Source organism: Chelonoidis abingdonii, chromosome 5, assembly GCF_003597395.2.
Source record: "Chelonoidis abingdonii isolate Lonesome George chromosome 5, CheloAbing_2.0, whole genome shotgun sequence".
In the NCBI taxonomy this organism is placed as follows: Eukaryota; Metazoa; Chordata; order Testudines; family Testudinidae; genus Chelonoidis; species Chelonoidis abingdonii.
In genome coordinates this window covers 123,262,537-123,278,405 of record NC_133773.1, presented here as the reverse complement: position 1 = coordinate 123,278,405, position 15,869 = coordinate 123,262,537, and the positions used below count along the sequence as shown (strand labels likewise).

Sequence of the window (15,869 nt, the reverse complement as noted above, 5' to 3'; positions counted from 1 at the left end):
ATACAGTTTCTCTTTTGCTACATCACCCATAATAATCTCATCTGTATCTCATTCATAATTTTTTCCCCCACAGAGGTATAGTTATTTTAAAGCCTAGATAAAATTCAGCATACCTGAATATAAAGATCCACTAGCTCATTCTGCCTCAAAATATAATAGATCTTTCCTGCCTGAAGCCACGCATATGCCTCTTTCTCTTTCTTCTGAAGATCTATAAATATTCCAAGGCTTCTTTTGGTATATTCCAGAGCTGATCTGTAAGCCCTAGGAAAAAGTAGAAAAAGTAAATCCTAACAACTGAGTGCATATGTATAACTTTGTGATGCATATCATCCTTGTGTAATAAAAAGTGGGTTTACTATTTTCTGTCAGATTTCAAAATTTCTTCTTTTCATGGTATAATATTTCCCAGATGTTTTGGGTAAATAACCAGCTGCTCACATTTTTCAACTCTTCAAGTTTGGTTTTGTTTGATTTCTTCATCTCTTTGCTTTGTTAAATTCCCAGTATAATGAAGTACTATTTTAGGATAGTTTCTTCCAGATATGTTCTTTCTTGTGAACAGTATCAGAGACAGATTGAAATAACCTCTCCTTGGCCCTGAATCTGCTGTCCTACAGTCCTTGTCTAGAGCATTTATGGTGCATAAACAAGTTATTTTCTTTCCAGATTGGTGCATTAAATCACAAAAAATAAACCTGTTTTCACTATATCACCTTGAGCTGTAATCTAAGCAAGGTTAGGTCTGATCAGTACCTGTGTGAGAGACCTCTGAAGAAAATCCAGATGTTTCTTAAGCTGATGTTACTACCTCAGTAGATGGCACTCTTCCCTTGGAGTCAGTGCTAGGACACTGCTCTTGAAAGAGATGTCTTTCTGATGAGACATATAACCTAGATTCTGATCACTTGTGCTCATAAATATCAACATAACACTTTTCACTAGATGTGTAAGCCCTACTGATCTTTGTCAGGAATTCACCTGAGAATATGCTCAAATCACAGAAGCAGTCATCCTGACCACATCCATTCCCCTGAACATACAGCATAAGCATATCAAATAACATATTAAGAATGACAATAAATCCTTAACACAAACTATTTCAAACCTCAAATAGGATCCCAAACATTAGCAATGCTTTAACAATACATACCTTGCTAATTAAATGATTTCTCAAGGAGTATAAAGACATGCCATAAACTGCATAGGGCTCCAATCCTGCAGTCAGACCCACAGGGCAGATCCTCGTCCTGTGAGCTCAGTGGGCCTCTGCCGAGGTACAAGGATCATCTGGCATGGATTCAATTGCAGGATCGGGGCCAAGCTGGTTTGAGTCCACAGCCATTAGTGTAGAACACTTCCAGGATTTAGACTCCATTTCAAACAAAGTATTTCATACCTGGTATCTCATACCTTAGCAACAAGGATGACTCCACTTCCTTGGTGGCTAAAAAAATACAAGCCTGATTTTCAAAAGGTAGCCATAGGTTGGAAGGGTATTAAAAACAAACAAAACAAAAAAAACCCACTAACAAGAACTAGTGTGACCCTTCAAAGCTTTATCTTCATAATAGCAAAATGTTTTCTGTATAAGACAAATACACACTTTTTACTACTTCCTAGGGCTCCAATTATCCACAGACAGGGCCGGCGCTTGCATTTAGGCGGCTTAGGCAATTATTAGGGGGCGGTATTTTGCCGGAGGGGGCGGCAGGCAGCTCCAGTGGAGCTGCCGCAGTGGTGCCTACGGAGGGTCCGCTGGTCCGCGGCTCCAGTGAAGCTGCCGCAGTCATACCTGCAGACGGTCGGCTGCTTGGTCAGCTGCAGTGGACCTCCCGCAGACACGACTGCAGCAGCTCCACCAGAGCAGCCGACCGTCCACAGCCAGGATTGCGGAGCTGGGGGACCAGCGCGCACGGCGGTGAAATAGCCGTGCGCCTAGGGCGCTCAAACCTCTAGCGCCGGTCCTGTCCATAGACCTTCAGAATGCTGTTCCTAATATTGATGACTTTACAATTTAAGATCACAGACTAGGGGTTGAGTAAAAGCCAAGAATCATAATTCAGTAATCTGCCAAATTCACATATTGGACCATCAAGGCTGAATCCCCACTCTGTCACTCCGAGTGCAGGAAGTGGGGGCCCGCAAGAATTCTAAAAATTAATACTGGCCCCTTCAGGCTTGTATTAAACTCCCAAGGTTACAGCTTGTCTCTGACCTTGGCTTGGTAAATGCTGCCACCACCCAAATGCAAAAAAAAACAACAACAACAACAAAAATAACCCACCCAGGAGCACTTGGGAATTCCTCCCTGTTGGGTACCCACAAGCCCTTTCACACACACACACACACACACACACACACCCTCCAGGCAAAGAACTGAGAAAGAAAACAAAGGAAATTAGCTGTGGCCACCAGCTAATTAAACAACACATGCACAAACCTCTTAGGACACAAAAGTCAAATCCTGTTCTTAAAAAAACGTAAATTTTATTAAAAAACAAAAAGAAAGAAAATACATCTGGAACTTAGGCTTTTGCTACATTTTAAAAGAGAAATTCAAAAAATTAAGCAATCAAAATAGCTTTCTTGGGGGTTCAGCTTAAAGGTTACAAGCAAACAAAAGCATCGGAGGTTAGCACAGAGATGATCCACAAACCTTAAAAAAATAAACAGAAATTAACCTGATCACATCCAGCTAAACAGTCTGATCTACTTACACCTTTGGGTTGTTAAAAGTAGTTCTAGATATAATCTGATGATTTTCATATCTGGTTCAAACTTTACACAGCATTCCTCCTCCCCTGTCTCTTCAGCCCAGAGAGCAACAGACAAAGGGAAAGTTTTTCCCATTTTAAAAAGTTGTAGCCTTCCCACTGGCTCTTTTGATCAGGTGCCCACTTCCTTTTCTTTACCTGTGGGCTTGTTAACCCTTTACAAGTAAAGCAAGTAAAGAATAGCTACCAAGAGGAATTTTATAGCTAACTGGCTGGGTGGGTGTCTATCAAAGGGAGCTACCTCCCCCCACACCTTCATTTATCACATGGCCATTTGGGACTAAGGATCCCATATTAAAACACATACAAAAGAATCAGCCTCTCAGTTGGTTAAAATCCAACTAATCTATGGATTTTAACTGTCTCCTTATTCTACTCCAGCTCCTCCTAAGGGTTTGCCCAGAGTTTACTGTCATTAAGCATCATAAAGCAGTTAATAGTGACATTATCAAAATCAGCCACTTGAACTTCAGCCTCTATAGCTAATTAAAATAGCTCTGCTTGACACTGTGAATCAGACCTGGACTGAGGCTCATCTTCTGTAAAGCGGATCAAGTCCTCACGTGATTGCATTACAGTATTCAATTTTTCAGTAACAGTCTTAAAAAGTCAGAGATGTATAAGGTGGAGCTGAGTCCAATACAGCGACTTTGAGAGTATATCCCCAAAACTTGAAAAATCTTCTTGACCAAGCTTGGTTTAAAGCATTCTAGAGTCTCAAATAAATGACCCCCAATTAATCAGAGATAAAATAGCCCTAATCAGAGGAAACAAAATGGAGGGGAAAAAACATCCAAGACAATGCATCCAGCACAGATTTCAAAATCACTGAACAATTGCTCAGTAAGCGACACATGCACAGCCTCTCTCTTCCTTCCCAGCCCCGGGTAAGACACTTAATTATTATAGCTGTAGATTGACTCTTGCAGTCGGCTCCTTTGTTTTTTTCTTTAGTTAAACCAAATGAATATTACTCCTGGGGGAATTCTGCACCACTGCCCAATGCAGAATTTTGCAGAAATTAACATTTCCTTTCTCCCACAGAAATGAACTGCAATGCTACTAGCCATCACGAGGGGCCACTGGACATGGCAGAGCCCAGCTTGCACATAGAAGACACTGCTGAGGGGAGGGAGAGGGAGCTAGATCAATGGTTTTCAAACTGTGGGTCGCAACCCAGTACTGGGTTGCGGAATGCAAGGCATTGGGTTGCGGCGGCTCTGGTCAGCACCACCTGCTGGGCCGATAAAAATCCCATTGGTCATGCTGCCTGGCTAAGGCAGGCTAGTTCCTACCTGTTCTGACACCCCAGCTGTGCCCCAGAAGTGGCCAGCAGCAGGTGCCCTAGGTAAGCCCACACCCCAATCCCCCGCCCCCCCCAAACCCAGAGCCCCTTCCTGCACCCCAAGCCCCTCATCTCAGCCCAGAGACTCCTCCCACACCCTGAACCCCTCATTCCTGGTCCCATCCCACAGCCTTCACCCCTGCTCCCCAAACCTCTGCCCCAGACCTGAGCCTCTCCCACACCCCAAACCCCTGATCTCCAGCTCCGTTGGGTGGCAGGTATCAACAATTTTCTTCAGCTGGGTCACCAGAAAAAAAAAGTTTGAAAACCACAGAGTTAGAGGATTCCTGGCAGCTGCAGTTCCCAGCATGCCCTGAGGGAAGGAGAGGGTGGCACTCAGGAAACTCCATGCAAGCCTGGGACCAAGCATCAGGCTGTTTCTCCCTCTGGATCCCTGGGCTCAGGGTGGGGTGGGGGGGGAAGGAGGATGTGTGCCCGGGCAAGGGGGAACCTTGCAGCTGGTCTCTGTGGGGGGCAGGTATTGGCTGGGGGAGCCCCCGCAAATGAGCTCTGGTGGGGAGAGCATTGGGGATGTCTGGCCCCCTGGCTGGGCTCTGGGCTAGGGGTGGGGAAGGAGGCAGAGAAACAGGAGCTTCTTTAACTCTCTGCTCCTGGGGAAATTTTTGTATGTGCCCATATTGTTACAGACATACTTGCTGATTGGTATTTTGAAATAAATTACCAAAATAACTGACACTGGCACGATTATGTAGTATTATTTTAACAAATAAAATTTGCAGAATTTTAAAATATTATGCACTGAATTTTTAATATTTTGGTGCAGAATTTTTTATTTTTTTTGGCACAGACTGTCCCCAAGAGAAGAATGAGAAGCTCCTGGAAATGAAAGCTAGATGGCAGAGGCCAAAACTTGACACTATGCAAGTGTCCACACATTTTATCTATTCATGTCAGTTCTGACCAGCCCTGCCTTCTAGGAATTGAGGCTTTCCTTGGTACAGACAGCTAATTGCACTATGTTTTGCTGGGGTTTTATGATGTGGACCCTTCAATATATTCAGAACCAAATACAGTTGGCCAGGTGCTGTGGAGATACAGAGGTAGGTGGGGAAAGGAATCAGTCTGCAGAGGCCACAGAGCAGCCGTGTAGACACTCTGCAGTGGTTATTTTTTCCCAGTGACTGATGTGGAGCACTTAGATGGCCTCTCTCTCAGGGAGAGAATGGGAGGATCCTCACAGAGACAGATCCTTAGCTCAGCCCCTGGCTTGCCCACACTCACCTCTCTCCTGGCTCCTCTATGGTACTATATAGGAGATACATGTGTAAGAGGACTGTCCTTTGCCAGGGCTGCATGCCTCACTTGGATCCAGCCTCCCACACTTGTGCAGTGGAACTATGCTGATCAAAGGCCATCAACATCCACAAGAAGGGGACAGGATTTGCCCCTAAATAAAATAGTTTTTTCTATATGTCCTCTTGCAATTAGGCTAGTAACATTACACTCATTTCACTGGGGATGCAGGCCTGATACAAACCCAGGAAGTGTTATAACCCACTCTATTGGTGGCATCTGATTTCAAGTCTCAGGTAACTGGAGCACCAGAATCACTAACGCAGACAATAAAGTGAGGAGCTTGATCCTGATAGCCTGTGGTCAACACCCAGGGTAATGTAGTCTGGGCAAAGAAGCACCAAGCACAGCTGCATCTAAAAAGTATTTGAATCACTTCTTACTGGCAGTATGGAACTTTGCAGGTGTCCCCAGTATACAAGTAAAACCACAGACAGGCAGAGTATTATAACAGAAGGATAGATAACTTTTGCTAACATCGGTCACAGCAATGGGGCAAATTTTCAGAAGTGTTCAGAGCTCGTGGAGGGCTGCTGAGAATGGCCCCAACAGTAATGTTGAGCACTGGAAAAATCTGGCCTGGAGGTCATTAGAAAATCTGCACCAATTAAACTCTCAGCTGTGAAGGCAGACTCTGCAATTCCAGGCTAAGGCACATTGGCAGAACAGCATGGGAGAAGATTGTACTGCCATTGCCAATACCCTGCCTGCTGACCTTACCCTCCAGAGCTAAATCTTTTCATGAGTACAAAACAAAACAAAAAAAATCAGTCATTTCAATAGACCTCACCTTTCTGTGCCTAAAGAGAGATACAACTGACTGATGGTTTCCAAAATTTGTCCTTCCAAAACTTTGTCTGACATTTTCCTAGCCAAGGACAGTTGATATTCATTGTAAATGACACACTGAGCTTCATCTGGAACAACTGTAGTGTAGAATTGACACAGCAACTGAACAGCTTGGAGCTGACCTGGGAAAACAGATTAGGAAATAGAAATGAATACTCAACATGAATCTTTATTTTAAACAAAAATGAAATGAGGCTTAAGTGAACTCACTCCTATTGTTGTAATCCGGAATTGCTGGACAGCATATCTTTTTCAGACATTGCCCCTCCACTGCCACATCCCCACTCTGCCTTAACTAGTGAAGGCTGGAGATGACCTCATGCTTTGTGTCTGGAATAAAAGGTGCTAAAAGCATTGTTCTTTCTGCATCTCCTGCCTGCTGGTCAATGAAGTGTCATTAAGAAAGACCAACAGTGTAACTGTTCTTGCCACCAGGTGGATCAAGTAAGTGAAAAAAAACTTTCCTTAATTTTTACAATTTAAAATTAAAATTGATGTCCTCCACGTTTACTACACAGTTCATTTCCACTCCAGATACTGCTGGGCAAACAGGCGTTTTTCCGTTTACTTTTATTTTTGAACTAGTTTCTTTCTGTCAAGATTTTCACTTTCTACACAATTTCCGACAACCCTAAAAAGTATTCAAAGAGGAAGGACTTTGCCTCAGTTACTTCTCTTTGCCAAATAGCATGTGATCATATCATTAAAGATGGTCTCATAATGCATACACACAACGGGACCTGAATTGAAGTAACCCGTGAGACCTTAATTCTGGCATTTCTGAATGCCTGATTTTGCAACCTATCAATTGAAGGTATGATCCTTATTACCATAGCATCTGAGCTCCTTGCAATCTTTAATGTTTTTATCCTCACACCACCCCTGTGAGGTAGGGTATTATGATCATGGCCTACAAACAGAGAAGTTAGATAAAAACAAATAGTACTCTGTCTGGAAGGTTGCAATATAAAACATTGTTTTATTTCTTACTCTCCAGATCTTTAACACACAAGAACTAAAAAACAGAGAGACAAAGCACGGTTCCTTATGTGGACAGGCACAACTCACCCCACCTTGCTCTAGGCTAGCTCTCTGCAGACTGATAGCTGAAAGACACAGATTACATGCTTTCCTACACAGACCCCTAGCCTGCAAGCAAGACTAGGAAAAGTCCTGAGATTTAAAGTGATATCTTATCATTTTAATACAGTTTTCAATATACCACATAGTATTTCCCTATTTCCCACTATTTTTTCTCATTTCACAGTTGGCAAACTGAGACACAGAGAGGCTAAGTGACTTCTCCAGGGTCACACAGGAAGTCTGTGACAGGGCAGGGAAGTGAAATCATATCTTCTGAGTCAGCCTAGCGCCTAACAACTGGACCATCCTCCCGTTCTCCTCCCCTCTCTCACATGCATGCTTGCAGTATAAACACAGGATTTCTGGGTTTTGAGTCACTCATGTAACTGTCACATCAACTGAAAAGAATATTGCTTAAGGAGGAGCTGGAATGTAATAGATAGCAAACATTCCCAAACTCCCAGGGTACAGTAAAATATATTTGAAAAACAAATGTACTCACTTTCCAAATGATTTGTTTCCATTGCCACCAATAATGCCCATTCATAATAAAATCGTCCTCTTTTCTTATGCATTTCATTAGCATAATAATATCCCAGTTGGAGGAGGACTTGAGTAAAATTGTGACCACAGTCCAAGCTTGGAAGTCCAGAGAATAGCTTTACTGCTTTGACATAGTAGTGCTCTGCCAAACCATTGGCTGCTAAATGCAGGCAGAGAGTTCCAAAATTAGCCAGAACTACAGCATGGTTGTGTACCATATCAGCGTCTTCTGAAATGTGCAGAGCTTTGTAGTAACTCACAGCAGCTCGTTTTGTGTTGTTGGTTCGTTTCAAAGCAATGGCAGTCATATTATAAATAACACCTAACTGAGGAGGACTACTCAATGAAGAGTCTATTACGGTATTTAAGATGGCCAAAGCTACAGTATTTTGCCTGTGAAGAATATATAACCAAGCAAGTGAAACTAAATGGTTAATAGTTTCTCCAGCATGGGCAGGAGTATTGAAGTGCAGTACTTTCTCCATATAAACAATGGCTTCTCCATACAGTCTGTGATGACTGTACAGTTCCGATAAGCTAAGATAAATTGTGCTGCACAGTTTTTGCTGCTCATTGGTAAACGCTGAGGAAAGTGCTTGTCTGAGATAAGGTGCAATTTGGGATGGGAACATTTGCCCAGCTTTTCTCAGCCTATGGAGTTTGGGAGCATTTTTGGTGACTAAATTAATGCTTCTCAAACAGTCCCTTAGAGTATATGATCCCTGGGAAGAGGCTACCTTTATGCAACTTAGCACAATGTGTGGCAAGCATTTTTGACTGTAGGACTCACCTAGTCTAAAATAGCAGTCGGTTGACAGTGAGCTCTTCTGTAAATCCAAGTCATTATTCAAAAGCTGCAGCCTTTCTAGGAATGGTAGTGCCTCTTCATATTGTTTAAGTTTTGTGTAATGTTTTGCCAATAGGAAGCATGCTCTGGCTTCTGCATGCTTGCTCTGACTCAGTACTGTCCTCTTTAAAGCATACCTTAGTATGTCTGACTCCATGTCAGTGCTACAGATGTAGTTGGGAATTCCCATGAGCAGAGAAGTAACCTTGTCAAAAATATGAGCACATTTTTCTTTGTTCTTCTGTCTCAAGTAGATGACTGTTAGATTTGTATAAAGAGCAACTACAAGATACAGGTCATTAAAACCTCCTCTTATAGCTCCTAAGGCTTCTTCAAAATAAACACGAGCTTGGGAAAATTTAAGCTTTCTAATACTCAGTCTACCCAAGAGAAAGCATAGCCTTGTTAGGGCCCAAGGCAGATTTGCTTTCTTTGCTGCCTCCCTCGCCAATCCAAAATAGTCAACCAGTTCTTCTTCACTAGTGTAGCCATAAAATGTGGTGTTAAGAAATGGGAAGGAGAAGTCATACAGGTTTTTGAAGTGCACCTCATACTCTTTACTGTTTAAGAACAACAATAATGACTCAAAGACCCCAGACCCTTGATCTTCTTCATCTTGTTGCATGCAGAAATGTGGCTCTTCAGCCAAGGCACAGGTCTGCTGATTTGAAGAGCTAGGAAAATCGTTTCCTTGACTAGATGTCCCATTCAACTGGAGCTGGAAATCTTTACATTTCATAAGGGATTCTTTTACCATCTCCCTGATTCTATTGGAGTCTGTATTAGATGAGGGATGTGGCATTTCTGCAATTCAAAAGCAAGTTAGAGATCCAACTAAATACATGAACATAGACAGATTTATGGGGCAGGAAATTCAAGCAAAATTCAACAGACAATGGTGTAAAGAAAACACAAGTAGAGCTTTCATTTTCCCTTGAGAAGACATTTAACATTTATACTCTTCAATGAAACAGAATATTTGTGTGAGGGTTATGAATACAGCTAGTGGGGAAATGGATATTTTCCCTCATTGAAGATTTTGACTTTTTAAAAAACAAAAACAAAAAAAAAACAACCTCTTTTCCCCTCCAAGTTTTGGTTGCTAAAAACTGCCACAAATTGAAATAAATTTGAGGCAAAAACTGCCAAAAACTCTCTCTCAAAATAAAATAAACTGAGATCAGTTTGGACTTTTTTTTGTTTGTTTTCTGACAAAAAATATATAATGTTCAAGAAAAGAAAGCACTATCTACAAAAGTTTTCATTTAGTTGAAAACCCAATTTTTCAACTAAAAAAATTAATAGAAATTTTCCAACCAACCCTAGTCATAAAAAGCCATCCTAATAACTGTAATGACACTGTGTTATCTCTTTGTTTCTCTGAGCATAGGACTATGCTGGGAAGATTAAAGAGGTAGCAGGCCTATAGCCTCAGTGAAGAACATTTTTCAATTAATGAAAAATGAGTCAGATCTGTGCTGTGTTTGGTGCAACCGCAAATAAGAAGCAAATCCTGCTTCCTTCCACCCTCCAGCAATGGAACTAGCATGTTTCGGGGGGATTGGGACGCGAGGAGCAATGTGCAGGATTTGGTAGGCCACTTAGGATATGCAATTCCCCTGGTCAGAGGAGAGCCCAGCTTTGCAAGGACTCTCCAGGATGGTGCATACAGAAGAGTTTGGAAAGGGGCTAAAGGATGCTATAATAAGTCCTTCTGTCACACATCTCACCTCCTGGAAGGCTCTCTAGGGCCATAGAAGCCTATTACTGCCATCATGACCTCCAACCTAGGGGAAAGATTCCTCTCCCAGTCCATCAACCAGATCCTCAGCTGGTGTAAATTGACTTTAACGGAGCTACACAATTTACACCAATTGATGACTGGTCCTCCTCAGTCTAGATTCTCCTACTGCTGCCATCCCTGTGACACCTGAATGCCGTATACATTTATTAAAGGGAACAGAAGAAGTTATCTGTATCTCTCTCCTTCCCCAATTCTCTGAAGGCTTCTTTCCCCACATTTTGCAGATCTCAGTAGTTCTCAGCCCAGGTAGTTGGGGTTAGCACAGGGGAGAGGAACTGCTCATAGACTTTGTCAATTAGGAAAAGAACATTTGAGTATCAATAAGAGTTTATGGGGGCTGCACATTTAAAAAGTTTGTGAACTCCCACAGAACTCCATCCCCAAAACTATCCAGCAGGATTCACATTTTATATTCAGAATGTAAGCTTGTAGGACCAGGGACCATCTCAATGTTTTGTGTGTGTTCAGTGCTTAGCACAACTGAACCCTGATCCAAAACATAGGACCGAGATGCAACAGAAATACAAATAATAATATTGAATTACAACAAAACATCATCAGGAAAAACATTTATGAGATGATCACACCTTAAGAGCATGAAAGTGTTTGTAGCAGATTCTGAACACTTCATGGGTGTCACATAACACATTCTGCCTTCCTAGCCAAAGAAATTCACAGCAGGGCTGCATGGCAAGGGAAAATGGAGGTCTGAAAAGGGGTACATAATAATAGGGATCCACAAAACCTTTATGTGAACAGATACAGAAGAGGGGGAAAAAATCATACCAAACAAACAAATAATTTTAAAATGTGAAACCTATTAATTTTCCTACAATAAGATCAGAAACAAAGACCTAAGATGATCAAAAATAATATAATATGTTACACATTTTACCTTGTTCTTGAGGGTTCTGAAATTCTAATTCTTCTAATCTGTCTAAAAGAAAATGAAAATAGCACTAGTAAGTATACCCTGTCTTTTCTCCAGCAGGACTTTTTAATCCTTTCTACATACAGTATTTCAGGTGTGTTATGGATGTTAAAAAGAATGGATCATGGATATAAACTTTTAAAAATTAACAAAAAGCTTAGTTCACTGGTGAGCTACTCCTATGTTTATGATTCACTTCTTCTACACTATTACAATCATTCGTGTTCATTATACAACATGTAATAATTAAGAGTAATTGTACCTCTGCCAGAACATATGGCAGTGTACAGCTACAAATGTAAAACTGACCTGGAGTTAATGCAGGTGGCTGCTGCATTATACAATATCTAAATTAATCTATTGGTAATATTATAATATATTTTTGGTATCTATGACTGGACAGTATAAAAATATAAAAGTTCTCCCCTAGAATGCAGTATAATCTCAAAACCACTATGTTATAGCATTAACACATTATAACCCATAGAGTTTCTAAAAGCCATATTTGTGATCCAGATTTAAATACTATGTGTGTTTAACAAAGCACATCTAAAGAAAAGCTAAGAATGGTCATATTATGTAGAACAGACCATCAAATCTTCCCCAAAGGATTTCTAATCAATTGCAAAGAACCTCCATAACTGGTAATGGTATCTGGTTCCTTAACAAGCTCTGGCTTATGTCAATTGCTTTGGGATAATTTGTTTGATTGCGTATTCTTCTATTGATGTTTCTGATGAAATTCAGTTACTCACATTATAATGAACAAGTTCACTGTCTTTCACATGCTAAATGCAACATAAAGCTGCTAAAAGTGAAGGAAATGGCAGAAAGTCCAAAATATAGATTCATGGAGCTGTCATGTTAAAGCAGGTTTGAAACTTTTTTATTTTAGAAGCTATTTAGAATGACATGTTGAACTAATTAATGGTTTTATATTGGTACTTGCCGTATTTGCTTTGTTGTATATCCCTTATGATTCTTTTGTGCATAACTGCCATAATATTTTGTATATGTGTGCATATAAATACCAAAATATTTTGTGTGTGTGTGTGTGTGTGTGTGTAAGTAAAAGTAACTATATACCATGGTCATGGACTCTGTAATAACAAGAGTGTCAGAGAGGCTGCAGAGCTCCACACTATCCAAACCAGGTCCCGCTGCTGAAGGCTCTGTGGAGATCAGGAACAGCAGGCCACTATTGAAGAAAAGCCTTCAGATCACGGTCAGGGAGAACCTCTAATTCTCCTCCACCCTATGAGTCTATAAACAGGCCCTGTTTTGACTTTGAAAGGACAGAGGCTGAGGGACAAAATGACCCAGGAAGCAGACTTGGTGGCATCCACGCCCAGGGTGTATAGCCAACCTGACAGTCACTGGGCCCCAGTGGAGCAGGGAGAGCCTGGGGTCCCCTACTACCAGCTCCACAGACACCCAACACTGGATAATATCAGTGGATTCAGATGCAACAAGCCTCCCCGTCCCCCAACACACTATAAGACTTCTCCAATTTATCAACTTTCTTTCAGAACTGGACACAGTATTCAAGCAGTGGTTGCACCAGTGACAAATGCAAAGGTAAAATAACCTCTACTCCTACTTGAGATTCCCCTGTTTATGTATCGGAGGATTGCATTAGCCCTTTTGGCCACTGCATCGCACCGGGAGTTCATGTGCAACCACTTATCCACCACCACCTCCAAATTTTTTCCAAAGTCATTGCTTCCCGGGATAGAGTCCCCCATCTTGTCAGTATGGCCTACAATTTTTGTTCCTAGCAAAGTGGGAGGAGAATGGCTCCCTATTGTTTCTATCTGTGTATGGACAAGTGAGAGGGCTTTTATAATGATAATGACTTTACATCAAAAATGCCAGTGCTATGAGAAGGAGAATATTATTTCTTTGAACTGACAGATTATAGCTATTTTTCTACACTTTGAGAGCTCATTCAAGCACAGAGGTGTGTGTTTGCATCAGTATTCGACCTTAACTGAGAAGAATACAATACAGTATTTGGATGTATGGATTGCATCTTTTATAATGCAGCATCCTATAACATTTTAAAGCTGCAAGATCAATTTAACTGTGAAACTGTTTCTTGGGGGCCTGTTGGAGCCACATTGTTTGAGTCACTCAAAAGTGGACAAAAAAAATGGGTGAAGACCCTGCAGTGACAGTCTTGCTTCAGCAGGAGAGTTGTGTAGATGATCTAAAAGGACTTTTCATATGAAATTTCTATGACATAAATGCACCTGCCAATAAAATTCAAAATGCCTATAAATGGGGAAAACGTCTCATTGAGATATAGAAAGAATCAATAAAAATAACCGAGGAGTAATGGGAACTACACATGCATCCTGAGGAGAGAATCCATCCCTCAAAGAATAGAACCTATCCTTACCTACTCTGTACACAGTGCAAACTTCAGTGTTTGACGTTTGCTTCAATAAATGCACCACATCCTCTTCCACAACATTTCTTTCTTTTGCAAAAAAAGTTCTCTCTTCCTCATTGAGAAAATCCAGATTTTGTTGTCTACAAAAGGGAATAGTAAGTTTGATAACAGCTATTATCACATTTCTTATATCTTATTCCTTTGCATTATTAGTATATTTGGCTTATGCAGCACACAGACATAACGCGCACCGTGTTCCCCTTTATTAGCTTGCCCACTAGATGATGTCATCCTACTACTGCTACCAGTTAAATGACTAACTCTTTTGATTCAAGTGTCATAGGTCTGAGCTGCAGAGCTGAAGATCTCAGGTTTAAACCCTGCTAACAAATCATCCCAGGTTTATTATAATTTGTGCTTGTTACAGGAAATGATGGAAATCTTTGCATTATCACAGAATCAATTGTTGTGTGTACAGAATTGATAACGGTAACTGTGCATGCAAATGTGTATTGATATTGCCAATTGTGCATGCTTGTAATCCCTTGTCAAGCACATCAAAGGAAGTTTTATCAATATTCCTGTATCATGGTAGTATTTTATTACAACAGTCATTCATTGTGGTAAGATTGCCTGTATCATGATATTGTTTTTCCAGCAATCTTTAAGGGACAAATTTTCAAATGGGTCTCAAAAGTTGCACCTGCAAGTTTTATAATCATGCTGTTTCCATGTGAAAACCCTCCATATGTTTGAATCAATGAGTTCCACTAAGTTCAAGATGATACAGCCTGCAGTGCCCACAGAATGCACCTCAGAATAGAAGTGTGTGCAATCTATCCTAGGAAAGTTAGGAGTTACTCTCAGGCCACTGCCAGGTTACCAGTGTGGTCCTCAGTTGAGGCTCGGATGCCTCTGTCTAACATGGATCACTGGAGGTCATTGAGTGTGGAGACTACTGAAATGGAAAGACCTGTGGCAAGAAAAAAATAGACTGAACCAAGTGGGTACGATGTGCCTTCTGGGACTAAATGAACTGCTCACATTTGGATCTGGGTTACTAATGAAAGAGAAGCAGCTTATGCTGAAGTTTTCTTTGTTTGTTTAAATGAGTGTATGTCACACAATGGAAACTCTCTCCATAAAGAGATCTAAGTTTTTCATACAAAAAGTATATTAAAAGACTTAAAAAAATATTTTACTGTGCCCCTTTAAATTCATTGGTTAAAAATATTACACACATAGTACTTACTCAGTTCCAGAGGTGTCAGGTTTAACGTGGCTGGTCTTTACAAAACCAATTTGACCCGTCAACATATGCCTTCCAACAAACCACTCCAGGCATTCTATGAAGTAGCCAATTATTTCAATTTTGTCTCCACTCTGGAAGCTAATCTCTTCAGGCACTGCACTTGCATAACTAATCACTGCTTGAGAAGATCCTGTAGCTGCATAATAAGGTTTTGCAGATACATTAATTTGATAATATGACTACATAAGCATTTAACATTATGGTGACTCAGCATAATGAGGGAGAATATTATGGCTAAAGACAGTCCTGGCATTGGTGCACTCATGGTGAGGAGAGATTTATTACTTTTTGATGCTTTAAAGCAAGTAATTGCTTTTTAGAGCACTTCACTATTGTATAAAGGTATAAAACCTACTTCACAGTCCTTCAACCCCTATAAAACAGTATTTGAAATGTATTCAAAATTACACCTGGTTTAAAGGTGAACATAAATGTCATTTGCCTTCTTTTGTAACAGACCAGCAAAGAAGAGGTGAATAGATTTTGCAATACCCACTTGTGAGTTTGATAGAAAGAAAATCCCCAGAAGGAGGTTACAGTAAACCTTGTTGAAGCAGGAGTTGGTATGATCCAAACAAGAATGGGGATGGGACTGCAATTTGCAATCTAAATATCCCCACATAGGCAATGCCCAATGTTAGATAGATGCATCTAACATCATAAATGTGT

General features: G+C 40.9%; 1 protein-coding gene across 1 annotated transcript in view; it reads right to left on the bottom strand.

Moving 5' to 3' along the window:
• Positions 1-15,869, bottom strand: part of SH3TC1 (SH3 domain and tetratricopeptide repeats 1) — a 53,355-nt gene that overhangs the window by 16,290 nt on the left and 21,196 nt on the right. The window contains exons 8-13 of the mRNA XM_032767244.2: positions 15,141-15,336; positions 13,895-14,028; positions 11,458-11,499; positions 7,871-9,562; positions 6,227-6,407; positions 114-264 (exon numbers count right to left, since the gene is read on the bottom strand). Coding sequence (XP_032623135.1) covers positions 114-264; positions 6,227-6,407; positions 7,871-9,562; positions 11,458-11,499; positions 13,895-14,028; positions 15,141-15,336 — 2,396 coding nt within the window. The remainder of the gene's footprint in view (positions 1-113; positions 265-6,226; positions 6,408-7,870; positions 9,563-11,457; positions 11,500-13,894; positions 14,029-15,140; positions 15,337-15,869) is intronic.